This window comes from Tympanuchus pallidicinctus, unplaced genomic scaffold (genome assembly GCF_026119805.1).
Source record: "Tympanuchus pallidicinctus isolate F22 unplaced genomic scaffold, pur_lepc_1.0 scaffold2, whole genome shotgun sequence".
In the NCBI taxonomy this organism is placed as follows: Eukaryota; Metazoa; Chordata; class Aves; order Galliformes; family Phasianidae; genus Tympanuchus; species Tympanuchus pallidicinctus.
Window position 1 is genome coordinate 33,132,140 of NW_026294721.1, and position 27,785 is coordinate 33,159,924.

Genomic DNA, 27,785 nt, shown 5'->3' on the forward strand with positions numbered 1-27,785 from the left:
CGTGACAGAGTGGAGATGTACGTGGGTAACCCATGGTGCACAATACATGCACACACAAGTGGTAGAATCACAGGATCGTTGGCATGGGTTGGAAGGGACCAGCCCAAAAAGACCCAGCTCAGCCCCACTCCCTGCTACCGGCAGGTTGCCCCCACCAGCTTGGGCTGCCCAGGCCCCATCCAGCCTGGCCTTGGGCATCTCAAGGGATGGGGCATCCACGATCTTCTGTGGGCAGCCTGTGCTAGGGCCTCACCACCCTTGGAGTAAAGAGTTTCCTCCTAACAGCTGACCTAAATCTCCCCTCTTTTAGTTTAAAGCCATTCCCTCCTAGTGCACTTGCCTGTCCCCAGCCTCGTTTTTGCTGCTTTGCTGCTGCACAGTTGTATGCCCTGCTACCCCATGGCACATTTAGCCCATCTATTGCAAAATGTCTGCAACTCTGCCAAGTGACTTGGACACATTTCCCCCTTCTGAGAAACAGGAGATCCCTATGTGTAAGGAGCGCAGCATGGAGCCGCAGCAGCAGCCCGCGCTCCCGCAGCAGGACGGAGGCTCAGCGCTGTGTGGGGCAAGGGCCGGGCAGGGCCGGGGTGAGGGCCTGAACTGTCCCCTGGGGTCAAACTGTTCAACTTCAGCCCCTTTGCCAGACTCGATCCTACTTTACGGGAACAAAGGGGTGAAGTAGGCGACGATCAAGAAATGGGAGCACAATGATTTAAGCTTATCACACGGCCCAGAAATAAAGGATGCTGAGCTGGTGTGCGGGAGAGGGGGAGACCTTCAGAAGGGCTTTGTTTGCAGTAAGAAGATTGAACTCGGAGGCGACCCGAGAGCCCTAAAAGTTTAGGGTCTGTGTTGCTGAGAGACCTTTGGACGCGGCCCATCCATGCTCCGACCTCACAAGTTGCGAGTGAGTGCCTGTGCCGGCCCCGTGGCCCAGCAGGGTGGGGGCAGCAGGCTCTGGGCTCCCAGAGCTCCAGAGGGTCGGTGGGACGGAGCCCCCGAGCAGCTAATGGCAGGGCGCGCAGCCCTTAACCTGGGGGTCAAAACACAGCCCCTTCCCAGAGGGCGGATGAGGGGCGCTCGGCAGGGGGGCAGCCCCTGGCACGCCGCAGCCAGAAGCACTGCTGGGAGGGAAGGGCAGGCCCCCAAATTTGGGGTTCCTTTGGGATCAGCCCCCCTGGGCAGTGCTGCCCAGGCATCCAGGCCCAGCCCCCCTTGCGGACGAGCCCCCCGTTCGGGCTGATTGTTCCCGGTGGATTTGCATGGCAGGTGCAGGCTCCGGAGTGATTTTGCGATGCGGAGCCCCGCTGCCCCCCCACCCCTTCCCCAGGATTTGCCTCCCCCACCTCCCCCCTGTGAAAAAGGGCCGCCGGTGCCTTCCTTTCCCATGAAGAAGAAGAAGCTTGAGGATCGCGTGAACACGCTTCAGTTTTCTTATTCTTTTCTATAGATGTGGGGAAAAGAACAGCCGATTGTGTGAAAAACCCAGTGCCTGCAAAAAGGGACATTGGCCATCCAGGCGAAGGTGCGCGAGGGAGAGCACTAATCGCTGAACCAGGAGACAAATACGATTACCAGCTCCGAGCCTTGAGTCAGAAAGTCTCATAGACTTTAAGATGTTAATCCCCGACATAATCCTTCCTTTGGCGTGTAGGAATAGTGCAGCCACAAGAGTTGTTTTGTTATTTATATTGGCGTTTAATAAAACTCAGCCAGCGGTGAATGGGCTGCCCACTCTCCAATGGTAATTAATTCCCTATTTCAGTGACCCAATTGTGCTGGGATAGAGCAGTGGGACAGTCCCACTGCCCCAACCCGCCTTTGTGCAGCTACACAGCTCTCGTGCTTCAACAGCTATGGAAACTCATTCTTTTGATGTCATTCAATGAGTTTTCCTTGGGCATCTTCTAAACTTCAAGGACCCTTTTCTTTCTCCAACGCATGAAAAGCAGGACTAGCTTGACCACCTCTGTAGAATTTAATGATTTGGTGAAAGGGCCTTTTTGGGGGTTTGTGTAAGGAAAAAGAGAAAGAAAATTTGGCAGGCTGCTATCAAACGGGGCTATCCAACCCGCGGTGCACCGCAGCCATTCAGCTCCCGGCGCACACAGGCAGAGGAGCCGTGCTTGCCTACACACAGCACTACTGTACCTCTCACCCCTGGCAAGCCTGCAGGTTTGTCATGAGAGAGCAGCCTGCACCCTCGGCCCCTAAAACGCCTCGCCTTCAGGAAGGAAGGCACTTTGGTCCTCAAAAGGGAAGAACTGTGAGAGCCCTACAAGGCATCGTGGTGCTGCAGAGCCCGGGGCTGTGTCCGGGCAGCGCGTTGGCCGTGGGGCGGACACAGGAGTGTGTGAAATGGGCACGTGAAGGACATGGCCTGGCCCTGCCCAGCGCGGGCAGCCCCTTCTATGTCTTTATACATGCTCCCAAAAAAACCCCTCCGCAAGTCACAAACAATTCAGAATTCACTAAGAAAACACAGAGTGAACCATATGGCCGGGGTGGCTCGAGTTGGCTGCATTTTCCCCCAGACAAAGAAGGGATTGAGAGTTGAAGGAAAGGAGAAAAAAACCAACTTTCCGGCTGATGAAGCTGTTGTCTGGAGGCAATGATCCCAAATCTCAAGGCTTTATTCCAGGCCCCGACTGAGACGTGATATGTCATATGATTAGCATCTTTCATATTTACAAGAGCAGTGTGGGCTGCCGGGCTTTAGAGAAAGGCGAGAGAAAGAGGGGGCATATGCTGAAATGGATTTAGCATTTGAAAGAGAGAAAAGAGATCGGATAAATACACTTAAACGAGGATTTAGTTTTACTCCCGTTGCGTCCTAATGGATTGTTGATTGAGATTTTAGGGAGCGAGAGCCGAGGTGTCAGCAGCGCTGCACGGCGCAACGCGGGCCGCTCCCGGCGGCGGGCGGCGCCACCTGGCGGCCTGGCGGGGCTGCGCCGAGCCGGGTGGGGCTGTTGAATTGCGAGGATTGAATAAACCGAAGGCACGCCATTTTCTTTGAGAAAAACGATGTTGCGTTGGGCCTTTTTACCGTTAGAGCCATGCGCTTGGCTTTGAATGATTTGTAAATACGCAAAGTGACACTTGCTTTTACAACAGGTTTGATACGCATGCAGCCTAAAGAACAACAAAACACTAATAATGCAATTAGGTACTTCATAGGCATAGTTATTAAATAATTCATACTAATATTAATAATAGAATGAAAGGGATTTCAGATGCCTTGCAGTTCCTATATTCTTTAGTTTTAGTCATTCAAACAAGGGGCTGCCAAAACAGAAGAATTAAACAGATGCAAATAAGATTTCCCCACGCTAAACATTAAATTTTACATTCACATTTTTATAGACATTAGGTCATTTCTATAGACACACCATTCATATATTGTCAAAATAAAATGCACACATTTTATTTTTCCTTTTTCTTACTCTGTTCCTCTTCCTTCTTTTCCTCCAAGTAGTACTTCAGAATGTCATTCAGCTGCTGCTCACACTGGCTTACATGTTGCAATCCGTTTTCTTGCCCTGAAAGCAATATTCAATAGGATAATTACGTATCACTTCACAGCATCCATCACGTAGTTGCTGTGTGGCAATGAGAACATCTATTTCCCAAAACGTATCAAATGGCTATCATATGTCTACATCATTGTTCTTCACCTACTTGGTTGCCAACTAAGTAGACAGAATAAAATTAGTATTTTGGCACTTCTCTTGTAGTGAATTCTTATCTGGTGTTTCAGAGACTAAAAACTCCTTCTGCAGTATCTGCTAAGGTGGGGCCTCCCTGTGCAAAGAGCAGACGTGTGCCTGCAAAGACACCCCATGGGTGCTGGGGAGTTGGATTCAGACAGCTTATTGAAGACATTTTAGAAACTGGGACTTTCTCTCGCTTCTCTAATTCAATGAGAGTTGATAAGGCAAAAGTTAGGATGAAATGTACTCATGCTTTGAGATATTAAATGATTTTCCAGTTGTCTTCCCCTTGTTTAGCATATACTACTCAGCAATAAAGCTACATTGCTTTACAATGTGTTCCTGCCTAGGTCTGCTGTGTAAAAACCAAATTGGTAAAGCACTAGAAATGCAGTAGCCATCTCCAGATCTCCTTGCCAGAGTACTTTGTCCATCTATCTGATGCCATCAAGAGAAGAAAAAAGAAGTCCCATCACTGGATAACAAAAATACTGAGCATATAAAAGCAGTTTGCTGATAGAACTGCAAACAAGCAACTTTTGTGCTTGTGATCTACTTGCAATAAACAATGGGAGTATATATATATATATATATAATGGGAGTATATATAGGAAATATACTGTATTTTGTGTAGTGTGCTGTATGGGAACTGTTGAGTCAGGGCCTGAACCACTGATTGATCACCTGATGAAAGGACTGAGTCAGCCCTGGGAGCACAGGTGAAGGCAATTCAGCTGTGTGATCAGAAAGCGGTGGAGCCTGGCTGCACCTCTCTTAGACCCCATTTAAGGGCTGACTGGCAGTGGGGAAGGATCTCTTTCTGGAGATCTCCTTTGTGGAGTCTGTCTTGCAAACCTAGATGTTTGGCTACAGGTAAGCATTCCTTCCCTGTTTGTTTCTTTTCCCGTTTTCACCATGATAATCTTTCCAGCTGTAACACCAACTGTAACATATGCATACTATACATTATGAAGGATGTATTCTGTATAGTATGCAGCATATTGTCTAATTTTAAAAGATGAGCTATAGGTTTTTGAAAATAAAGGAAAAGAATGTAATACCTTTGCAGTGATTAATTACTCTTTCATAGAGTCTGTTCTTACTTAAGCAGGCCAGATTCCCAACAATCAGGAGATGCCTCTTTGCCCTTGTCAGTGCAACATTCATTCTCTTTTCTGAGTCTGTGAATCCAGTTTGTCTTGTTCTTACACATGACAGAACAACGATCTCCTTCTCGGCTCCTTGGAATGCATCTACAGTGGACACCTGGACAGCCTTCACTGGAAAAGCCTCGGAATGTACGCTCCTAAGCAAGTTCTGTATCTGTAGACAAATAAATATGGATGTTGATGATTATGCTGCTCCGTCAGTTACTTGTCTTGAGCAAAAGCTACAAGTCTGAGCCTACACAAGATGCAAACTAAGAAACTACGAAGTGCAATGACAATATATCTTCAGCTACCTACAGTAAATACAATGTAATGAGACTGCATTTGATAAAATGCTGGTCTGCTCAGTGTGACAAACTGTGCTTGCATTTAGTAATCACAGCAGCCCATATCATGCTCCGAGTGACTGAGTGAGGGACAACTGCAACCTTGCTATGCAGGTCTCTCCATTATCTGTCCTTGTCATGCATATCAATCTGTAATGGCACCCACATCAAATATTAAAATTATTATTATTAAAATTATTTAATTTTCCAAATTTTCTAAGTGGGCAGGTGTATGGGAGCTATTGAGTCATGGCCTGAACCGCTGATTGATCACCTGGGGAAAGAACCTGTCAGCCATGGGAGCGCAGGTGAAGGCAATTCATGTGTGCGACTGGAAGGAGTGGAGCCTGGCTGCATCTCTCTTAGACCTCATAGAAGGGCTGATTGCCACTGGAGAAGGATCTCTGGCTGGAGATCCCTCTCTGGAGCTTTCCCCCGTGAACCTAGATTTTTGGAGATGGGTGAGCAGTCCTTTTTTCCTTTCCTTATAACACCTTTCTATTGCAATAGTCCTTTTGACATTGTATCTTTTGTATTACCATTTTATCATGTTGTTCTCATTGTTACAGCAGGAAAAAAGGAATGTTTTGGGGTTTTTTTTGTTTTGTTTTTAATAAAAAAACTGAAGGTTGAGTAGAGGAATAAAAGATATCATTTTTTTTTTTTTTAAACAAGAAAGATAAACTAAACTCTAGTTTACTTTTTAGCACTTTTCTTACTTCTTGTTCATTATTCTTCGTTGAAATGGAGCCTTTGTTTAGAACAAACTTACAGATGTTTTTATCAATGGTGTATTGTACAAACCTTGTACATCTGTGATTTGTAAAAAGTAATCACACCCACTGCAGATCCGTGTATTCCACTTGCAATCAGAGACTGGATAAGCTTGACTATAAAATGAACTTCTGCTGTGTTATAAAAGCTGTTGTCGCTTTCAATCTGGAAATAGGGAAGATTTCTAATTCAGCTCTCATGAGTAGCAGTTAAAATACACTTAATTGCACAGTAAGAATGCAAGCAGAATGGAGGAAACCCTACAATATGGCCTTTTTAAATAAAAAAATGTTGGGAAAACTTACTTGCTCCAGCCCGCTAACACTATAAAAACATAGTGTTGGAAGCCAATCCAGTAAAGGACTTCTTTCCTTCTCAGAAATGCCATCTATCAGGTTTCCTTCATAGAACAGCTCATTGGCTATGGCACTAATAGCAGGGTGGCATCGATACTGTGTCCGTAGCAGTATTGTTTTATGTCCCTAAAGGATTATGATGTAAAGAGATGATGTATAATGAAGAAGAAAAATAATTTCTTCCTCTTTTGAAATGCCAACTTGGTCAAACAAAAAATAGAAACAATTCCTGCAAGAAGCAGACTTAATCTTCACACTAATAACAAAAGTTAGAAGAAATGCTGTAGCCTCTAATTCCTCTACATGGATCGAAACCTGAACGTAAAGATCAGGAGAAATAATCTGTCGCTGTTTCTTGTTTTTGTTTTACATTTATTATACAATGTCTGTGCATTGTGCAAATAACATTTACAGAGAAATGCACCAAAATGGAATCTACTTGATTCAGAAGCAGGCTGAAATGCTGATTCTCTGACACCTAAATCAGAAGTCTTAGTGACTTCCGTGGACCTGGAATTTTATCTTCTATCTTTAGAAAAGAGGTGGTTAGCAGTACATACCATTAAGCAAAGCCGATCAAAGAGAGTCTGTTCTAGTCCTTTATCATGAATGCTCTCAGACCCTTGAATAGTTGGTGGCAGTTGCTTAGGATCTCCAACAAGGACTAGCTTTTCACACTGAAACCTAAATAAGAACGTTATTAAAAAAGCCTTTTAAAAAGATTCTAGAGAATGGATGTTAAACTATTTGTAATGAAACTGCAACTCCCTTCATCACTCTTCTTTCCAAAGTTAAAATAACACACTAACACAAGAAAAGCATCTAAAAGCATGCCTCAATTTGTGATTACTCTTCTTAAGGTGAGACCTTAGAGTTTGTGTTCTTAAAAAGAATCACAGTTTGGTGATTTGAGGCCATGTCACTGCTAACTAAAAGTTACTTCTCAGCTGAAATGCAAAAGGATGGTGGTACCTTGCAATAGGGAGGAGAGAAGTAGGTTCAGTCATCTGACTGCACTCATCCAGCACCACTACAGGAAACTGAAGAGTATCCAAGCAAGGGAATGGGCAGGCAGCACAGGTCACTCCGACCACTTTTACCTTTGTCATTAGGAAAGGAAAAATCGATAGAGAAACATTATGATCATTAAGCAGTCTCTATGCAGTACATGACTGTAACTCCGGCAATGGAATACACTTCAATTAATTTTTAGCTATTCTACTACATGCTATGTTACACTCAGTTTCAAAAAATTAAATTCTAACTGCAGGTAAAAGATGGTGTATGCAAAGAGGAGGTTAAGATTTCTCATGTTTGGTGCATTTCTACATTAGAACCATTCACAAATTCCTGGATTTCAAGGCCAGAACAGGTCAGCCACAGAAAGAGTTCAAATTACACAATTCTCCAAAACCTTTTGAGCCCCAGTACCAGAAACAGCAGCACTGATTACTAGGAACAAGCACAAAAAACCCACAGTGCTCAAATCTGCTCTATTAAAATTGCTCTACAACACCCTCAAATCACTTGAGTCTAGAAATGAGGGAAGAGAAGCAAATAACTGAGGATCACAAGGTTTTTCCACAGGAAGTGGTAATTTTAAAATGTAATGTTTTGATGAAAAGTTACTTAAAAATATATTTGAAAAAACATTCTTGGCAGCTGATTCTCAGTTGTAGTTTAACTCAATTTAATTAATTCCTTACCTTTTACCTTTATGACTATATAAATTTTAGTTTTGAAGTAACAGTGCAGATAAGCAACATTCAGTAATTTTTCTCTCCTTGTAAACTGTGGTGATAATGCTGGAACAGACTGCAGTAAATTCAGAATAGGTTTCTCTCTCATAATTTGTCATTAAATAGGAACTGCAAGTACAACTCAAGTCAGAAGCATGTAAGACATTAAGCTATACTGGTAGAATCAAAGGTGTCCTATTCTGAACATTCATTTCAAAACTTGAGGTGCTAGGCAGTCTCTCAGAGCCAGAGAGGATTCCCAGTTTCCATTTGCTGGGCCTTGCAGGTAAGGCATATGAAGATTGCTTTCCCATCCCACCCATTTTGACTGTACCTGTTGCAATGCATTTTTATTGGTCCCCAGTTTATGTCGCTCAATACTCTTTCTTACATACATTTTTTCAGCTGGAGCTAAATCTTCTTTCATGAGAGCAAGAAGTTCTTTTAACTGTTCATTTTCATTTCCTGAGCCTGCATGTAAACTTAAAAGATTTCATAACATGCATTAAAATGACCAAAAATAACATTGTTTTCAGTGTTTAGTTAACACACAGTATACAAAAACTAGTGCAACACAAACGTATTTTACAACAATTTATTAATATATACCAGCTGAGATAAACTAGTAAGATACTTGCTTTAAAACAGACCTTTATCCCACCAGCTCAAACCCACTGCCTTAATCAAAGATGCACAGTAAATGACTCCCCCAAGCTCTTACAGTTGATTTCAGCATGGAGTGCTGAAAGTGCAGAGAAAATTTTCACTCCCGTACTTTTTGTACCTTTGGCCTTCTGTTTATACCACAGAATGGCAATTTTATCTTTTAATTCACCTTGAACTGCACTTAATTCCCTCCATAGTTCTGAAAGTGCAGTGTAGGTCACTGAGTTTTAAATAGTCAAATGACAGACCCCAGGACACTTATGCTGTATGCATTGGAGATGCCTTGTGTAAGAAGTACAGTGTTAACAAGCTGTTACTATTAATTCTCTGAGCATTAAATGTATTGCTTCCTCCTAATCCTTATCACTACAACAATACATATATATCCTGAGTCTTTTTTTTTTTTTGCTTTTCCTCTGTGTAAACTGCCAAATCTCTCACTGTTGTTAATTTGTTCTCTATTGATTTCCATTTAAAAGCATTATTCCTATTCAGTAACAAGCCACGTGCCTAAATCAAGATAAAATTTACCCACTGTGTGGGAGTAGGTGGAGAGAATAAGATAGTCATATTACAGTCTCATTTTGAATGACTTCAAGATAGTGTGCATGCTGTAAAATAACTATCATGAATCATATAATTGGCTCAGATCCCATAAGGGTTAGCATACTTACCTACGGGGAAGAATTGCTTTGGCAATTTTCCTAATACTTCCCACTCTGATGAAATCCTCAAATCCAAGATCAAGTAGACTTCAAAGAATAAGAGATGATACACGTTAGGAAAAGGTAGGCATTAATTTTGAAAAACACAAAAGATTTTTTCTGTGAAATGAAGAATATAAACTTCAACAACTTACCAGACCAAAGTAATGTGAACCACAGACAGATAAACAGAAATCAAACCAAATTACCTCATTGTGATTTGTCTCAAAAAACGCTCAGTTCCTTTATGATTCTCAACTTGTACTCAGTGTTTCTCCCTTTATCTTTCCCACAGTCTTAACCTCTAACATTTTCTTCTCTTGGTATTTGGTGAAGCTTCCCAAGTCTGATCTCCCCCCTGCCACTGTTATTTCCTTAAGCTTCCTGAACATTCCTAATTTCTGTCTTGGGTGGATTCTAATAGTAAATGTGATGATAGTGTGAGATTAGGCTCATATAAAACAGTCCAGCTAGTCTTACATGGTCTCCTAGAATAGGCAGACTGTGCGAAGGAGCAACAGTAAAGTTAAATCCCCAATTGCAGTAATTTATAGGGAAAGAATGCACATATAATCCAAAGTATTATACTGGAAATACTAGCATAATTACCAGTAACATTTATGTGCATTGTTGTCTTTCGAACAACATTTTGTCAAATCTTAATTCACAGTAACCTACCACAGCAGTATCCTGTCAACAGCAACATTAGTGGAAGAAGCAATCAGGAGTTTCCATGGAGCTAGCTCTGGACCCTCCTTAGCTTCACTGCTTTCAAAGAGCTGGACTAGGAACAAGATCACAACAGACAGCAAATAGCTCTTTCCAGCTCCAAAAACACCTGGTATGTTAGAAGAAAAAGCCAAAAGTTCACATGAAGATTTTCTAGAAATGCAGTTTTGATCAACTATTGTAACATAATTTTATCTTGTGATAATATTGCGCTGTAATTCCTGTAAAAAACATTGCTTGCGCTTGCTTCAGTAGCTGAAAGTATCAAGGGGCAACCAGTTGGCTTACACTTTTCTGCACGTGTTGTTTTTATTTATTTGCATGCATCTCTCCTACTATGGCCTCACGTGCCCAATAAAAAAATTGTGGTGATGATGTTTTCTTTCTAATCATTCTAATTAAATTAATGTAGCAATAGCTAAACTACATTTCAAGCAATGGAAATGTAATCCACACGAAGACTGTTATTATTGGCACGCATATATTTTTGCCAGGATCTAAAAACTTATGATAACTCCATCTCAATACTGATTTGAAAAAGTTTTTTAAAAAATTGAATTAAGATGTTACTCATGTATGCATGCTGAAAAGAGATAAAACAAGGATATAAGGAAGTATAGAACAAGGAAAAAAATAACAAAAAGTTTATATAATAATTTAGCAAAGCTTACACATGATGACAAGTATTTTAATATGAAAAAATCAGCAGAAGACAATCCTAACTTTATATAGAAATTTTGCTAGGAAAGATCTCTACACATAAGGTAAAATACTGCAAAAGGCAGGATGCAAATTCAAGGATCAAAAGTTCTGTGCTGACAGATCATATGTTACGATTCTAATGTCAAGGCCCTTACCAGAAGGACCTCGTGCAAGGCATGATTTTTTTAAGGAAATGCGTGTTATAGAAGTGCTGAAAAGGATATTCCATACACAGAGGCAGTTGATTCAATGCATCTTTTTTTATACTACCTTTAACAATAAGTCATTGTTTACCCAGACTTAAGGATTTCTTTTTAAGTCTGTGTAGGACTGTAAATATATGAATACAAAGGCAGCTAGTCTAATGTTTTGTCACTGAGAGAATTTAGGGATATTTCACTAATATTGGTGTTACATATCAACTAGCATTTTTGCAAAGAATAAAACAGCAAATGTTACAATTATTTGCTATATACCATGTATGATTGTGATAGGGAAAATATGATGTTCTTCCACTGATTTCATATTTTCATGTGAGGACATCATCTGAGCTATGTGAATCAGAGATGTAGCTTGATCTGGATTCAGTGAGAACGTTAGGATCATCTTTTCAGCTAGTTGCATTGCCACTTCAGAGCTGACAGAGCCGTACATCTTTTTGCGTACCACGCTCATGGCAGGTGGAATAAATTTTCTTCTGTTGATTCTCCTAGAAGGCTTTTCAGAATCACGATTCCTAACAAAAATGTAACAAACAAAAGCTGTGTTATAATACTGCATGTGTATGAATTGCATCTCATTGTTCTGATGTTCTCTCACCTATGTCAAAATGCTGGTGCATTATAATTAACAATTGACATAGAAGGAAGTTGCTGCCCTCTTCATCTTGATGTGCACCTGGACTGTATATTCCTGCCTCTTATTACTTCTCAAGGGAAGTCTGTATCATACTAAACAGGTTTTTGGGCTTTTATCCCACTTGGTGCGAGGTTAGACTTTCCTGTCTTACTCAAGCCTGACAGAATTAAGAGTGGTAGAATCATGTAGTCAGAGGCAGCAGGGGTTCACATTCACTTGTTTTATACTGTGACTCACAAAATCATATAAAGGTTGGAAAAGACCTCTGTGATCATCTAGTCAAACTCTCCACCTACCACCAATATTGCTGTAGAGGAAATGCTAAGTCATGGTCTGAGCCAGTGATTGGCAGGGCCAACCCAGGGGAGCTCAGGTGCATGCAATGAGCCTGAGTGACTGGAAGGGGTGGAGCCAGGATCCACCCCTTCTCAGAGCTCATTTAAGGGTTGGCAGTGAAAACAGGGGCATCTCTTGCTAAAGATCTCTGCCTACCTGAGGCCTTCTAAAGGTAAGCAGCTCTTTTCCTCCATTTCTGCATCCATGGATGCTGCACTTGTGCTCGTTCTCATTTGCTGCAGCTGAATTTTGCCACCCTGCTGTTATCGTGGTACTTTTCATCCCATTCTGGTGTTACAATTGCCTACTAAACTATGCCCTTAAGTACTACATCTACACATTTTCTTGAACATCTCCAGGGATGGTGACTCCACCACTTCTCTGGAAGTCCACTTTTAATAGAGCAAACTCAATGGCTTTTTTTTCCTGTACTTCTTTACCTATCATTTATTTACATTGGCATTAAACAGTAACTTACATTTTTAGTAGATATGGTATGAGTGGTAATGTAGATGGATTGAAGTATTCTTCCATGTTTCTTAAGGATATAAGCTCACCACTGGCGTTACAAGCTAGCAAGGCGTGAACTGATGCTGAAAAAGGCACAGAAAAACAAAATTAAGAAAAAATGAAATAAGCCAAGCTTTCAAATCAGGTAGAGAAATTAATTAGAAAATGCTGAATTAGTCCTGCTGCATTACTTATGGTCACAAATTAAGTCAGGAGCAAAATCTTGCTAAGGAAAAAATAAACATGGAACTGTGATTTAACAACATTGAGATTGCAAAGCTATATATTAACTCTTCTAGACACTGCCAGCTTATGAGATCCAGTCCTGCACTTCACATGCAGGGAACAAATGAGACCAAACCTCCAACTGCCTTTGAAGTCTACAATTTCATAGCAAGTATGCCCACAAAAACATGTGCCATTCTATTTATTTTTATGAATGTAACTCAGAATAAGAGTTTAATCTTAATGTAGGCTCACTGGAATGTTCCTTGCAGAATCTCTGTCTAATAATTACATAGAAAGCCTAAGCAATATTAATTTGTAGGCTTAAAACATTCAATTAATCTAATTGAGTAGTATGAATAAAGTCTCTAGTGATCAAGCAAACAATTTTCACACTGCATTTCAGCTCCCGAATGGCATTCTTCATCTCTCTTTCCTTGTTTTTTAGTAGTTTTAATAGTTTTGTTCAATAGGAAAAAAAAAATACCTTTTGCATCACCTTTGGCTGCAAATTTGTTGCTCTGTTGCAATCTTTGGCAGACCCACACTGTTTTTCTGTACTTAAAGCCCTTTCCCACTAACCTCACTGTTCACAAAACACTGATATCAAGATATGAAAAAATACCCCAAACAAAAATGTTAAAACCAAAATAGAGAATAGTAGTAACTTATTTGAGAACACTTTGCTAAAAATATCAGTGGTTTATTGAAAACTATCTTGATACTATTATTTTCTGTTTAAAATACAATGATAGTAACGTGAAGTAGAGAGATTTGTTTTTTTTTCTTTAATTTTAAAACTTTTTTTTTTTTCCAGTTATTCCAGATTGCAGTGAAAAATGAACTGAGAGGAACACTGGGATGGCCAAATCACAGACTTAACACTCTTTTTATGTAAGTACAAATGCTGTATAGTGAATTACTTGAGCTTTTTACTTTAGGATGGTAACAACATGTACCTGCCAATACCTACATTCTCACAGCCAAATTGCACTCTCTATATGCCATCTGTATTATCCTCATCTCTTCATAATCCATCCAGAATTTATTACCAATTACTCTGCAGCTTTCAGTGCACTACATATTGTATTCAAATTACATACTAAAAAAAATTACTGTGAATAAAATCATGCACTAGGTTTGAGAAACTCAAATCTCATCCTTCATAGCTAGTCATATTTTTTCCCACAATAGTTGTTTTCCACATTTCTTAATTATTTAGAGTAAAACTTACTATGTGAGTGCCAGTTTGAGGGGTAATAGCCTTTCAGTGGTAGGAGTTCTACTTCATTGTTATGGGTTGGTCCAAAGAAAGCACTACTTGCAATGAAAGTGTCAAGGGGATCAAAATTCAGAGTCTTCGAAACAACCCAAATATCATCTGTGAAAACAATAGAGTTCTCATCAACTTTCAAAAATCCAATCTCTTTTAAACTAAAGGAAGTCAGATAAATAAGTGAAACATCTTCTAGGCTGTACATTAAATGACTGCAAAGTGAGGGATATTTAAGTCCTAAACATATGTTAGTTCAGTTCACAAAAAGGAAATAACTTGAATTATCAATCTGTCAGGTACTCCCTGTCCAAAATTCATTGTAGTGGTAAAGTTCTCTCCTTAATGCACTTCTGACAAATCCTAAGCGTTATTAATTCTGATAGTATTCACAGCAAATCGCTTCAATATACTACAAATCTAGTTATCTACTTGGTTTTCTTCCCTTTCAAAGGCATCAGATTGTGACCTACAGATGTTCAGCTTTGCTAGGCACGTCTGCTGAGACTACTCTAGGCTATACATATTTACCTATAACAAATTTGACTAGCTAATTTTCCATTCACAAGTTTTCCTTTTGCAGAGTTGTAGAATTTTAAACCAGCAAAAACCTGATCTGTTGGAGTAATCTAGAGTCTGGGATAAAGCATTCAATGCCTAATTTCTTTAGTGACATTCTATAGTAAAATGATCAAACTAGGAAAACATGCATATCAATTGTACAAGTACTGAGGCAATCTGGGTCAACTCACGGAATGCCCTCTGGCTCTGTGACATGTCAGAAAGTTAGACAAAATAGGCAACACCTACTGAAACACCAATTCTTACATCAAGTTTTCCTTCGCTGTATTCTACTTGAATTCTGGGGCTTTCTTGAAAATTCAGCTATTTACGGATTTCATACAGTCCAAATCTAAAGAATCTAAATTATATCAACATTTACAAAAGAAACTCAAATGAAACTCCAAAAGGCACAACATGAACATAAATATAGACTATTATTTTGATGCTTAAATTTTTACCTTTGCTATAGAGAGAATAATGCTCCTTACTGCTTAGCTTGAGGTACAGTTTATTTTTGGAGTCCCCATCAGATTCAGCATGCATGTTTTTAAGTTTCTTGAGCTTACTACACCATCGTGTTCGAATTTCATACCCTTTCCTGTTAAATTGTAATTTCCAGAAAAAGCATGTAATCATTTGGTACATTACAGGTTCATTCCATAGAAATAAGACAGTGCCACAGATAGGACCAGACTAAGCAGCGCAGATTTTGGCTGTTCATCTTAGTAAGGCTTAAATAAGTGTATCTTGACCTCTGACGCTCAGCTAAAATCAAATTTCCCCTAAATTTAACAGCATAGAAGAGCCTCAGATATGGCTTCTAACATGACATTTAGAACATGTATGTTATATCCAGACAAGTGTTTGTTTTTTTTTTTTTTTCCCGTTTTAAAGATTAACAACCTGGTATCTTGAATATATATCTGTTTTTAAAAAGCATCACTAGGAACAATAAAACAAAGCCTGTCCCAAATTCCCCTTAAGCAAGATTAAACAGTAATTCAGATGCAACCATCATGAGAATTTTCGCTAAGCAATTGATAAAACTGCTGGTAAGCAGTTTTTCCTCATGGAAAAGAGTACTTACCTGAAATGACACTGTTGTGAATAATAATCCTTTACTTATTTGGCTTTTACGCTTCTACACAGAACTGCAAGCTCTTTAAACATAGTCAGTGTGTCTGTTAAATGTTACTTAAATCCAAAGTTAGCAGCATTTTTACAGACCTTGCAGTTCACATAGCACCCATGAAAGATGTACGCCGTATCAGAATACCTCACAAAAAGCTGGCATCCATCAAAGACAAAAATCTTTTGATTTCGGAGGTACGCTCCAATACTTTTTACATCATGAAGCACTACGCTTGGTGTGAATTTTTTTATTTGTGCAGGATTCACTTCTTCCACCCATTTGAAAAATGAACAGCGCTCAGCTCTTGGGGCATCACAGGCATAGAACAGACGGCCCTAGGGAGGCAGGAGAGGGAGATCTTAAACACTTTAAACAAGCAAGTTTAAAAAAAAATAGAGCAATTGAGCAGTACTACTTGCTATATAAATATCAGATAAACATCTGTGTTTTCAGCTTGTATAAAATGTGAAACACCTCTGTTTCTCAAGCCAGCTTGTATAATTACAGCTTAAAGAAATCCAGTATAACCTAAAAAATTATTAATTGAAGGCTTTCTCTCACATATTATGAAACTCTCTATGGAGAAAACCATTACATCAGCAGTTCTGGACAAGAACAGCTGCTACCAAAGATCTTAAAAGTGATCACTGTAACACATCACTTTAACTTGTAATTATAACTCACTGAGAGCTGTGCTGGAATTGTTCATGCAACATGGTCTATACTGCAAACATCCCAAACTGCAAACAGACAAGAAATAAACAGCACCTTGTTTTGACCTTCTTTTTTAACCACAAGAACCTTAGCAGGACGCATGTGATCACAGAGTGGAACGCAGCTTTCTTTGCTCTCGCTTTGCTCATCTTTCAATGAGGTGTAAAATGATGTATCCACTTTCGAAAGAGCGTTGTGAAATCTCTGCGACAGCTCAAAAAGCATTATGTTTAAATGTTCTTGGCGTAGAAAGGAGAACAGAAGAGCAATTAATACAGCTTTAAAATGTTTACGTGTACACAGCATTTAAACATGCATTTTCATTTGAAATGTTCAGTTCCATATTTAAATCAAAATAATTAATCTTGGTACTAAAAGAACACGCAGCCTGCAAAATTCACATATCGTACATGAAATAAACTTGTTCTAAGCGCCTTACTTGCGTATAAATGAAGTTTAAATTTGTATCTCCAAATGATGCAAATGCTGAATAGCAGTAGCTCAGAAGAAGGTTAGATAGGACTGCTAAACAGGTGCAAGGTTGCATCTTTGAAAAAGAAGTATACTAATCTTTCAGTTTGTCTTTGTAATTTTGAGTATAGACTGAATATATTTGAGTATATATATATATATATATGAGTGTATACATATGCATACAGAGATGTGTACAGATCCAAGTTCAGATACAAAGAGTTCTTCCAACAATGCCAATTATATCTTTCCCTTTCAACCTGCTTTTGTGAAGCTTCAGAAATACATGGTGTGCAAGTGACAGCATTTTACGTAGCATGGTGTTAGACGTACCTGTCAAAGCAGCTTTAAAAACCTGTTTGTAGTGAACGTGAGACTGAAACTCAGTAGGTATGGCAATCTTTCTTTTAGGAAGATTAGCATGTTTTACTTTATCTGCATTAGGAAAAGACAACTCAGAAACTGTTATATCCTAAAAATAAATAAATAAATAGGCTGTTAAAAGCTTGCAAAATCTTGAGGTAGGTAAATTTTCATAAATGTCTACTGTACAGATCTGTCAAAAACAGATTTTTCAGGACCTTGTTCTGCAACCAGAAGTTTCAAGATGAAGAAGTTTTTCAAAAGCAAAATACAAACCTCCTTTAGCACAAACATTTGCAGAACTTGTTACTAGGAGAATGGAAATGTACTTGGAACTGTAGCACAGTGAGTTGGAAGTATCATTTAAGATGCACACTGAAGTTAAAATTTGTTCCTGGCAGAACAGCTTGTGTTCTTAAGAACACAGGTTTGTTTTGTTGTTTTTATTTTCTCCAATGTTCTCCTTTTTTTTTAAAAAAAAAAAAAGTCTACCAGTCACAAGCAGCTGTGCCAACTGCTAATTCTGCAGGCCGTTATTCAGTGTTGTAACTTGTGTTGCCATTGTTAAAATTATGATACTTGCAGTATCTTAAAATTACTTTGAAGCAGGATGTGAATTTTCACGAAAATAATGCTGATTTCACAATTAAGAAGAATACCTATTGGGAATGTGTTTTTTCCAACAAAATATGAAAAAGCCCATTGTAGTGATTTATCATCTCCTTGCCATCAACATTCAGACTAAAAAAAAAAAAAAAAAAACAATCTTGCACGTTATGGACTGAGGAATTACCTTCATAAAGATTTGGCCACAGTTTAAAAATTCCATTCGCAGCAGAATCTCTTTTGTGCTACTGCATACACAGAAACATCTCATCCTATCATACTGATAATATCTTGCAGGAAATCGGATAAATTAAGTTGCTTTGTCCAAAAAAATGCATTTCTGTTAAATTGTATCTGCTTGAACAGTTACACACCTGGACATCTCCTGTTACAGTGCAGCAGGTCAGATGACTCAACACCTTTTGTGCTGGTTCAGTTAAAGGAGTCTGATTTAAGTGACAAGAAAGTAACTTCCTTTCTGAAATCAAATCTTGGTTGGTGCTACCTGCACAGCATTCACCAAGCATGCTCTTTGCTGTCAGCAGAGGTACAGAGCCGGGAGCGTTGCTGTTCACAGTGCTGCTCTGGCTCTCTCCTGTGTCACCCGGCAGCATTCCAAGGACATTCTCAGCATAGATGTCATTGGTCACGTCCATATCGTTGCTGTTTTGAGTTATCAGGTCACAATGAGCGCTGTTTAGATATTTTACCCACTTGCTTTGTCTATACTGTGAAGTCACATTTGAGAATACTGGGTGCACAGACTTTCTTTGTCTGTCTTCTGTACACTCCTCAAACACGGAGGTTTCATAATTCCTGTCCTCAGGGCCAGAAGCACTCATGGAAAACGCTGCTGGCTTGCTGCTCAAACTGGCTACTAAAAAGCCATTAGATTGCTGGACCTCCTCACTGTCGGTTAGGAAAAAATTGTTAGGAATCTTCTCAGTGGCAGCAACAGTGACAGGTGGAATTTGTGTTTTAACTGTGGAGTTGCATTCCTCTGGATAGCTGTCTTGTTCCCATGCTGTAGAGCAAATACATCCTGTAAGCAACTTTGTGTACTTGCAGATGGCACATTATCTTTAGAGGCACAAAGAACTGAGATAAAGAAATAATTCCAAGTACTTCCTTTTACCACCTATCTTAAAATTGACAGGTTCTTTCTATTGCCCCTGTACCGTGCCATCCATACTACATTTCCACATAGAAGAATCATATTTGAAATCTTATTTTATTATTTGAATTCGTATATTCTGAACACATTTATATAAGCACTCTACTTCTCTGTAAGTAAAAGGTAGAAATTATTCAAATTGAGTATCTGTTATGAAAGTTATAAATCTGATATTTTTGGTGGCTCAGTGATGACAGGCCAAATAGTAAACAAACAGCTTAACATCTATTCCTTTTTACAAAAAAAAGTGCACAAAATTAATGTTAATGTGGATAAAAAGATTTCTAGTACAAAAGACATCACTTCAGCTAAATTCGCTACCAGTAAGAAGTGGCAGTCAGTGATCAGTGTCCATGTAATCACTGAAAGTGGGTTAGCAGGCAGCTGAACATGGATTCAAACTAAAGCAGGCGATTAAGTGAAAACATAAATGTGAATTAAAAGTTTTGCTTACAGCCTTATTTCCCTCTCTGAACAGGAAGGCAATTTTTCTTTATACAGTTGGATCTGTATACTTAAGTTTCTCCCATGGAGAATATATGGGCAGGAATGGGTGGGAAGTATGGAAAAGGAGGCTTGTTGAGGTGGTTTGGAATAAAAGGGAATGGAATAGAAAATTGTGCTTAGAAATCTGAAATACACATATTGGGGGAGAAAAGTGTATCAAACAAAACAAACCCTGTAGTTATACAGACATCAGTGTACTTCAGAACTCAGTTTTTCTTCTTATAGTGCAACTCAGTGCTTCAAAAATCATCACAGATTTTGTAGGAAAAACATTATAAAATACAATTATAAACTATATACTCTTACTGAAAATGTTTTCTGGAAGTTCTGAATCACTTGGTAAGTTCGTGTAAATCAGAGGTTCCTGAATGTCTTGAACGCTTCCTTTTTTTCCTGAAGCTGGAGAAACTGAGGAGTTCAATTGCACTGATGGAATAATCTACAGAATGAAGAATTAGCATTTCAAGTGAATGATTAGAGGAAAAGGAAAGTGGGGGGGGGGGAAAAAATGAAGAAACCTACCCTTGATGAGAGCTCTTTTATCACTATTCTCCCCCTTATCATTCTAGACAATTGAAATGTCTCAGAGTCAAGATGAAAAAGTAACAAATTAGACATGAAGTTGCTACCATGAACACAGGAAGCAAAACCAAAAAGCTGTACAACAGAGTCAGGTCACACCTTGCCAGGTTCCCATGAGGTCCACTGTGTTTCTCCCAAATCAGAACGTGATGGTGAGCTTGACACTATCCACTGTGGAACTTCAGAACATGCATTCAGTGCTGGTGCTAGGACATGAAAAGGACAGAAGTCAAGCAGAATAATTGTTCAGATGCCAATGACTGCCATTCTACATTCACTTGCACTTACAGGAGTGACCTGCTACTGAGTCTTTAATGTTAAACTTCTTTTGAAAATTCTCCTCTCTCATAAAATTCATATTGTCCTCATGAAGACTTCTTGAATCTGGAGACTGTATCAAAAAAGTATCAGTAAAATCTTGTTAGAAATCATACTTTTTATCCTCCTTATAAATAACATCTTTGTGCAAAGATCTCATTTCTAATCACAAAATGGTAACTAGCCTATCCTGGAATTGGAAAAAAAAAAATCAGTTTTCTTCCAGCAGTTTCAATACTGAAATACATAGAGCATTAGAAAAACATGCTTTATTTAACACTGCAACTCATGTTTCTTCTTTGTTCTGGAACTCTCCAAAAACTATACACAAAACTTCAAATGCACCAAAAACATTTGCTACAAAACCTCATCGTCACTCTTCCCTTCAAGGAATCTCTTTTTTTAATATCACACACGTTACAAATTCTTTAAATGAAATAGGTTGAAGAATCATAAAAGCTAAGTTACATGTTGCAAATACATAACTCTGCAACAATAAGTGAAATTAATTACACTTAACTGCAGTATTACATTTGGACTAAGGTTAATAAGAATAACTTGGAAAAAAATTGCTTTACCTCTCTGAAGTCAGAAAGAACATAATTGCATGAAAATGGAGGTGACAAAAATCTCTCAGTTGCAAACTCCATATTGTTTGGGTACTGCTGCCATCCTAGCTGTGAGCAGGGAGCTCTCAACATTGTCTCGCTAGACGCTGATCCCTTTATTTGGTGCCCTTGAAACTCAACAGGCTACACAATACACTGGAATTATTAACTGAAAATAAGTACTGTTCAGGAACTATCTACAGCCAACAAAGCACTTTTCAGAGATACAACAAAAATAACCTCTTCAAAACTGCGGGGGAACAACAGACTATGCTTTTGAAGGTATCTGTATCTTGCTGACCCACAATTCAGCAGCAAGAAAGTTTTCTGTACAGATCTCTCAAATCTCACAAAGTTGTGACATTCTGACACAACGTGATCTGAGAAGCTGGCTAAATATTTATTAGAACTTATTGTAATACGTTGAAAATACTAAGCTACTGGCTTGAACGTTAACACTGTTCATCACACTTCAGTTTCACAGAGAAACTGTACCTTCCACTGGCAGTCAGGTGTCCTAGGGTCTCTTTGGCCCAGTGCTTTCAGTGGAATACACAGCTCAGTTTTCTGTAATAAATCAACCTTACAGTTAGGCTGCTATAAAAGTATCAAAAGCTAATTAGCTTAACAGTTTAATAACCCTTCAGGGTATAAAAAATTAAGCTAATATATCTGAAAATTTTTCCAAAGACCTCATGTACTTATAAAACAGAAGGTGTTGCAAAAAGGGAGAAGCAGAAGAATTTTAGATAGTTTTTTTTTCCTGTTAAGAAGAGATTGAAAGACTATTAACAGCATTTCACAAAAATTAGTGTGAATCATCAAAAATAAACAGATTGGTAGTGCATCTCAGTGCTAAAACTCGTAGGAAGTTCCATGCATTCTAAAAAGTGATGGAAGGGGAAAAAAAAAAAAAAGAAAAAAAAAAAGATGGTAAATATAGTGGCAAAGTACTCGAGTAACTATAATTACTTGTATTAAACATAACAAGATATTACAGTTTGTATTAAGTACACTTTTAGTCTCTAGAACACTTACTAGAAATAAGGTCTGCAAGATGACCACCTCCTTTCCAAGGAAGCGGTTGAGTCACCATCCCTGGATGTGCTTAAGAACTGTTTGGACGTGGTGCTCAGGGACACAATTGAGCAGTTGGTTGTTAGTTGGGGTAGTATGGTCAGGTTGTGGTTGGACTTGATGGTCTTTAAGGGTCTTTTCCAACCTGAGCAATTTTATGATTCTATGACATGTTTTGTTTATTATCAGTTTCTTAGTTGATCCAGGAAGAGGTTTGGCAAAAAAAAAAATATATATATATATATGTATTTTGTATCAACAGATATATGTAATCAAAAACTGGTTACCAAATTGCCAGAAGAATCAACGCATGAAGATGCCTGTATACTTTCTGAGTAAGGCATTTCTGTAAACCGTTTTATAGCTACAAGACATGGAAAAGCATAATAAGATACAGCAGTCACTTATCATAAAACAAAATCTGAATAATTTTAATGATCTTGCACCTCTTTCCCATGTAAAGAACTGTACAGTTAACTGAATTAAATAAAACAGGGAAACAGACTTGGGGGCCACACTGGTGCCTTAAAGGCTGAACATTGTGAGATGTAGCTTTTGTAACATAGTGCTACAAAAGTATGACTTCTGAATGTTAATTGTTCAGCAGGAGAGATGGGAGTGCAGAAGTCAACCAGGAAGTCAGTCATGAAATAGAAACTGATCTAACCTTCGTCTTTGGTAAGTAGTTCAAGTATCTCTTTAGAAGTCTCTGCTTCATGAAACACACTATTATTTTCCTTCATCATTTGTAAGCTGTCTAGTGCTGTGCTACATTGATACAAAGTTCTTAGAAGAGTGATATTGTTTACCAAGTCGGGAAGATCTGATGAATTTTCAGCCTTTGCCATGGATTTCAGGCAATCCATTTCTATTCTTTCACCTTTGTAGGCTCCAAGAGGGACATTCATGCTCTCCAGGTTTTCAAACTCTGTTTCATCCATTTCTGCTTCTTCTGAAGCTGAGCGACCTTTCCCTAAAGGACAAATAGCACTTCTGGAAATAAGAGTACTTTCCTTATTCAAAATGCCAGACAGATTTTGGTGATCTTCTGTAATATATTGGGATGAGCCACAGCAAGATTCAGAGTTTTGTGCCAAAGTCAGCATAGGGCTATCTGGTTTGATGTAATCAATTTTAGTTCCCCAGAAATGTTCTAAATCAAGATCTGGGGATTTTGTGCATTCAAGCTGTATAACATCTTCTTCAGTCTTTTCCTCTGCTGTAGAAATTATACTGGAAGCAGTACATGAAATATTTTCAGTTTTATCAAACATTCCAGTTTTAGGGTGACATTTAACATTTGTGTCACTAGGAAAAAGATCAAAGTGCTTGCTTTTTATTCCTGATGTGCCATTAATGGTAAGTGCTGCACAGCCACCAAGATCCTTTTTATTGTTCACAGCTTCAGTACTTCCTAGGCTTCCATTAATCTCTTTTAAGTTGTTTCTGTCATCCAAAAGTTCCACTTCAATCTTGGTCTGGTTTGAAGAGTCTTCCATAATTCTCTCTGTATCTGTAACATTGTTACAGAACTGTAATGGCATTTGCACAGTGCAGTGATTGCCATCTTTTTCTACATCATATGTTGAACACTTGATTTCTTCCTTTTTGCAGTGTGTCATCACTTCAAAGCAAGAATTAAATCTCAATGCAGTATTTTGTGCCCTATCTTCTCCCTCTAAGCAATCTGCACTTTCTGAAAGCATGTCTTCTTCAGTGAGCTCTTTCTTATTTCCTTCACAGTGCTCTCCATTGTCCATATCATGAAAATCAAAAGCTCCCAGCAGGTCAAAATTAACTTCCATCACCTGTTTATCTGGACTACAGTCTCCGTCACATGTACTTAATTCCTGCTTTGCAATTCCTTTTTCAGTCACTGTTACATCCTCAGAGAGCTCTAAGTCACTAGGCATTCTTTCTGAGTTTTGTTTCAGCTGAAGGTCACTTTGAGATTTGATTGATGAATTATCCTGAAGACCATTAATTGCCAAATGCTCTCTGTATCTGGAGAGAGGTTTTTCAAAGGTGACTGGACTTGCTGAACAAGGAGAGACAAATAGGCTGTCGCTCACTCTGTTTATGGTTGATTCAGATAGTACAGAACTGTTTGTCCTGCAGGAATCTTGTAAGTCTTGGCCTAAACTATTAGCCTTTTTGTTCTGTCTTTGCCCTGTGATTTCTTTATCACAAGGTTCAGATGAATTAATAAGCAAACGTTCCTTTTTATCATTTACCATTTCCTTTGTAAAAGGCAAGTGCTGAATATTTTGAGCAATCTTTTTGTCAGAGTTGACAGAAAAGGCAGGCAGGGTTGTGCTTTTTAGGTTATACAAACTATTTATGTTTTCCAGTGCTTGAAATCTATGACATTCTGTGACTTCAGATGTTGCTTGCTCTCCACAGACCTGTGGTTTAGATTTCAAAAGGGCTATGATCTGTGCTGTGCTCCTGATGTTCTGTGACACTGCCCCATGACCAGTTGTCCAACTACTAGACTTGGTGTGCCCACTAATTAGAGGAGACTCTGGCTTTACCATGGACTGATCAGAATTTTTCTTCTCTATTTCATTACATGCATGAAGAAATGGAAGTGAAACCATTGAGGAGGGAGTCACACGATCTCTATTATCTGTACCTCCATCTTCATGCAAGTCTGCAGATAAGCTTGTTTCTGCATTCTTCTTGTAAATAGTAGAAAATAAGGGAGAGGTAATATAAAACCTGGATGGAAAAGGATCCTGACTCTGCTCAGATATAGGTGATACTGCCATTCTTTCTCCGTCTTCTGCTGTTGATACTTTCTTTTCAACCTGACGTGGCCCTTGGAAACCCTACGAGAGGAACTTAAAGTTACTTCTACTCAGAAAACAACTTCACATTTCATAAGCAAAAGATGAAAATTGAGCACATTCCATAAGATATATTCACAGAATCATAGGAGTTGGGAGGGACCTCTGGAGATCATCTAATCACTTGCTAAAGCAGGTTCCCTACAGGAGATTGCATAGGAAAGCATCCAGGTGAGTCTTGAATTGAGTCTCTCCAGAGAAGATTCCATACCCTCTCTGAGCGGCCTGTTTCGTGCTCTGTCACCCTCACAATAAAGAAATTTTTCCTGAGGCTCAGAGGGAACTACCTGTTTTGCAGTTTGTGCCCATTACCCCTTGTTCTGTGTCTGGGCACCACCAAAAAGAGCCTGGCCCCATCCACTTGGCTCGTGCCTTTAAATATTTATAAGCATTGATAACATCCTGTTGTGGTTTTGTGATTTTTGTTGTCGGTATTCCACTTCAGAACATAATGTAAAACAGTGGGAGTTAAAGAGTTAATGTTCTGGTTCTGTGGACTGCCTTTGTTGGGCATTTTGGGTTCTCAGAGGGGAGGAGCAGCATTCCCAGAGGACCTGGGCAGAAGAAGAAAGGTGGAGCTCCTGGCAGGAGATCAGCCATCATCCTTCCCTCTGACTCTCTCTTGGTTTGCCCTGGAGAAAAGCACATGCTTCCCCTGTAGTCCTCTAGCTAAGATCTCGCAGTTTGGACACTTTTCTCTCTGTGTTTGTTGAATTTAGTAAATTACTGTTCCCCCCTCAGATTGTTGCTGTTGTTTTCCTTTTAGACACATCTGCCCTCCATCTTCCCTCCTCCAGGAGCACATGGCCAGCAAAGTGCCTTGCCTCATTTTGGTCCAGGGCCAGCCACTGCTATGCAGAAAGGGGTGGGCTGTTGTTTTTTTTTTTCTCTCTCCCCCCCCCTTTGTCTCCTTCTGGGCTTGTGCCTCTGTCATGGACTAAGTTATTTAGAGACAAGTCTGTGACAGATTCCCCTCTCAATTCCACGGGCATATAAAAATAATCACAATCCTTGCAGTTTTCACAGCAGCTTTAGTAATAGTAATTCCACTAAGCTAAACAAAGATTTAAAGAGCCTTGGAAAAAATTGCTACTGGTGACATGCCTTGACTTATAGTTCCAAAACAAGGTAGGAAGATATTATCTATATATTTACTATTCCATTTAAAAGTGCCTTTTGTGTTTTAAAATGTATGCTAATGTCAGACAGATTTTGAAACAGACATACTGTAAACTTCCTCTTTAAGCCAACAGACAGATGTCTTGGAGGCAGAACTGCAGGCTTTAAACCACGTCTATTCACATCTACTAGTTCAGGTTTCCTTGGTTGATCTCCACAAGATTTTTCCTTCATTTTTGCTTCTTCAACCATGATCAGATATCGTTCACTTTCTAAATTATCTCCAGATTTCACCTAGGAAAAGAGAATGCAATAGTGTGTATGTAATAGTGCTATTTAGGAAACTACAGATCTTCTAAATATTGTATTTACTCAAATGTAAATTTTTTAGAACTGTAACATTTTATACCCAACACATCACAACCACTGTATATAAAGTTAGATTAATTAATAATGGAGAACATTAGCACCAAGTTATGTTCATTTAATACATTACTATGATATACTGCTTTTTTACCCAACCCATGTAATTCCATGAATCCTCTACATTTGTTCTGGAAAACCAACAGTAAGTTCTATCAGCAATTGAAAGCATTTTTAGTTTTCCATTATTTGCACTACAACTGCCAGAATGCTGGGGAAAAAAACCACCTTAATTGCCAAACAAACAGGAATTTGAAATGCAAACCACAGTAAAAAGCATAAATACCAAGCTCCAAATAAAATATACCTGGGATTTTACAAACATACTCTCCAAATATTGTCCTTTATCATCAAGCAAGATTGCCTGCAAGGAAAAATAAATGGAATTAAAAAAATCAATTTTACTTCACAGGTCGACTAAATGGCCACTGACTGTCTAGCAAATGATATTAAATCTAAAGATGCTCACCCTATTTTCTCCAGGTCTAATCCTCAGAATTCCATCTTGCCATGTTTTTGATTTTTTCATTTTTTGGTGAGTGTACAACACCTGATGTAAAAGGGTGAGATGTTGGAACAGTCATAAATTTAAAAAAAAAAACCGTTTAAATAACACAGCAATGTCATTTGATTGATTTTTCCTGAGTGGCATAATGTTAAAAAACTTACAGTAAATTCTTGAGAAGCCATTGCTTCGGCAGAATGGTCCTTCAACGGCTTATTTCGCAAATGCTTCATACAACCTGAGGGACAGGGAAAGGCTCAGAATAAACCGGTGTTTAATAAAGCCAGAAACCGCTAACAGAAGAACGTTGTCACCGGTTCACCAGCTCCCAGACTGCGAACCGGCCATGCGTGCGGGACTGAGGTGGCTGACAGTGACAGCACAGCTACAACCGCCCTGAGGGGATCGGCAGCGCTCCCTCAGCCCTACAAGCACGGGAGGAGCGGGACGCGCAGCGATGCAACGCGGAGAGGCCCACGCAAACTCGTTACGCACCCCCGGGGCGCTGCGGCGCTGCCCCCCCGCCACCCACTCAGAGCCCGAAGCGCCCCACAGCCGCCGCGCACCTGAGGCAGCCGCCGCCGTCCCGCCGCGCTCCGAACTTCCCGCCACAGCGCCTGACGTCACCACGCCCCGACGGCGCCGAGGAAAGCCCCCCACCTCCCTCCCGCCTCACCCCGCCCGCCGAGA

General features: G+C 39.4%; 1 protein-coding gene and 1 long non-coding RNA gene across 2 annotated transcripts; one reads left to right on the forward strand and one right to left on the reverse strand.

Annotated features, from left to right (window-relative positions):
- Window positions 1-1,360: 1,360 nt before the first annotated feature.
- On the reverse strand, window positions 1,361-27,752 carry ZGRF1 (zinc finger GRF-type containing 1). The gene is made up of 27 exons (XM_052682009.1): window positions 27,662-27,752; window positions 27,260-27,333; window positions 27,060-27,140; window positions 26,898-26,954; window positions 26,276-26,461; window positions 23,009-25,030; window positions 21,618-21,689; window positions 20,485-20,587; window positions 20,296-20,402; window positions 19,921-20,053; window positions 18,308-18,957; window positions 17,298-17,436; window positions 16,548-16,732; window positions 15,924-16,114; window positions 15,106-15,245; window positions 14,045-14,191; window positions 12,554-12,668; window positions 11,358-11,617; window positions 10,129-10,288; window positions 9,421-9,498; window positions 8,415-8,562; window positions 7,314-7,441; window positions 6,902-7,025; window positions 6,291-6,467; window positions 6,016-6,150; window positions 4,778-5,039; window positions 1,361-3,545 (listed from the first exon to the last, which is right to left on the reverse strand). The coding sequence occupies exons 2-27, from the start codon at window positions 27,326-27,328 to the stop codon at window positions 3,430-3,432; spliced, it is 5,985 nt and encodes a 1,994-aa protein (XP_052537969.1). The 5' UTR covers window positions 27,329-27,333; window positions 27,662-27,752; the 3' UTR covers window positions 1,361-3,429.
- On the forward strand, window positions 3,445-24,896 carry LOC128080118 (uncharacterized). The gene is made up of 6 exons (XR_008206491.1): window positions 3,445-4,589; window positions 4,935-5,672; window positions 10,121-10,291; window positions 13,628-13,704; window positions 22,804-22,877; window positions 24,782-24,896. It is a non-coding gene; the product is annotated as an uncharacterized LOC128080118 (long non-coding RNA).
- Window positions 27,753-27,785: the final 33 nt, after the last annotated feature.

Excerpts from the sequence above, each read along its gene's own strand:
- ZGRF1 (XM_052682009.1), bottom strand. The coding sequence starts at position 27,328 with ATGAAGCATTTGCGAAATAAGCCGTTGAAGGACCATTCTGCCGAAGCA. Across the intron at positions 21,690-23,008 it reads CATCAGATCTTCCCGACTTG|AAAACTGAGCTGTGTATTCC; the intron begins GTAAACAATATC and ends GATTTATTACAG. Across the intron at positions 16,115-16,547 it reads AAAAAGAAGGTCAAAACAAG|GGCCGTCTGTTCTATGCCTG; the intron begins GTGCTGTTTATT and ends CTGCCTCCCTAG.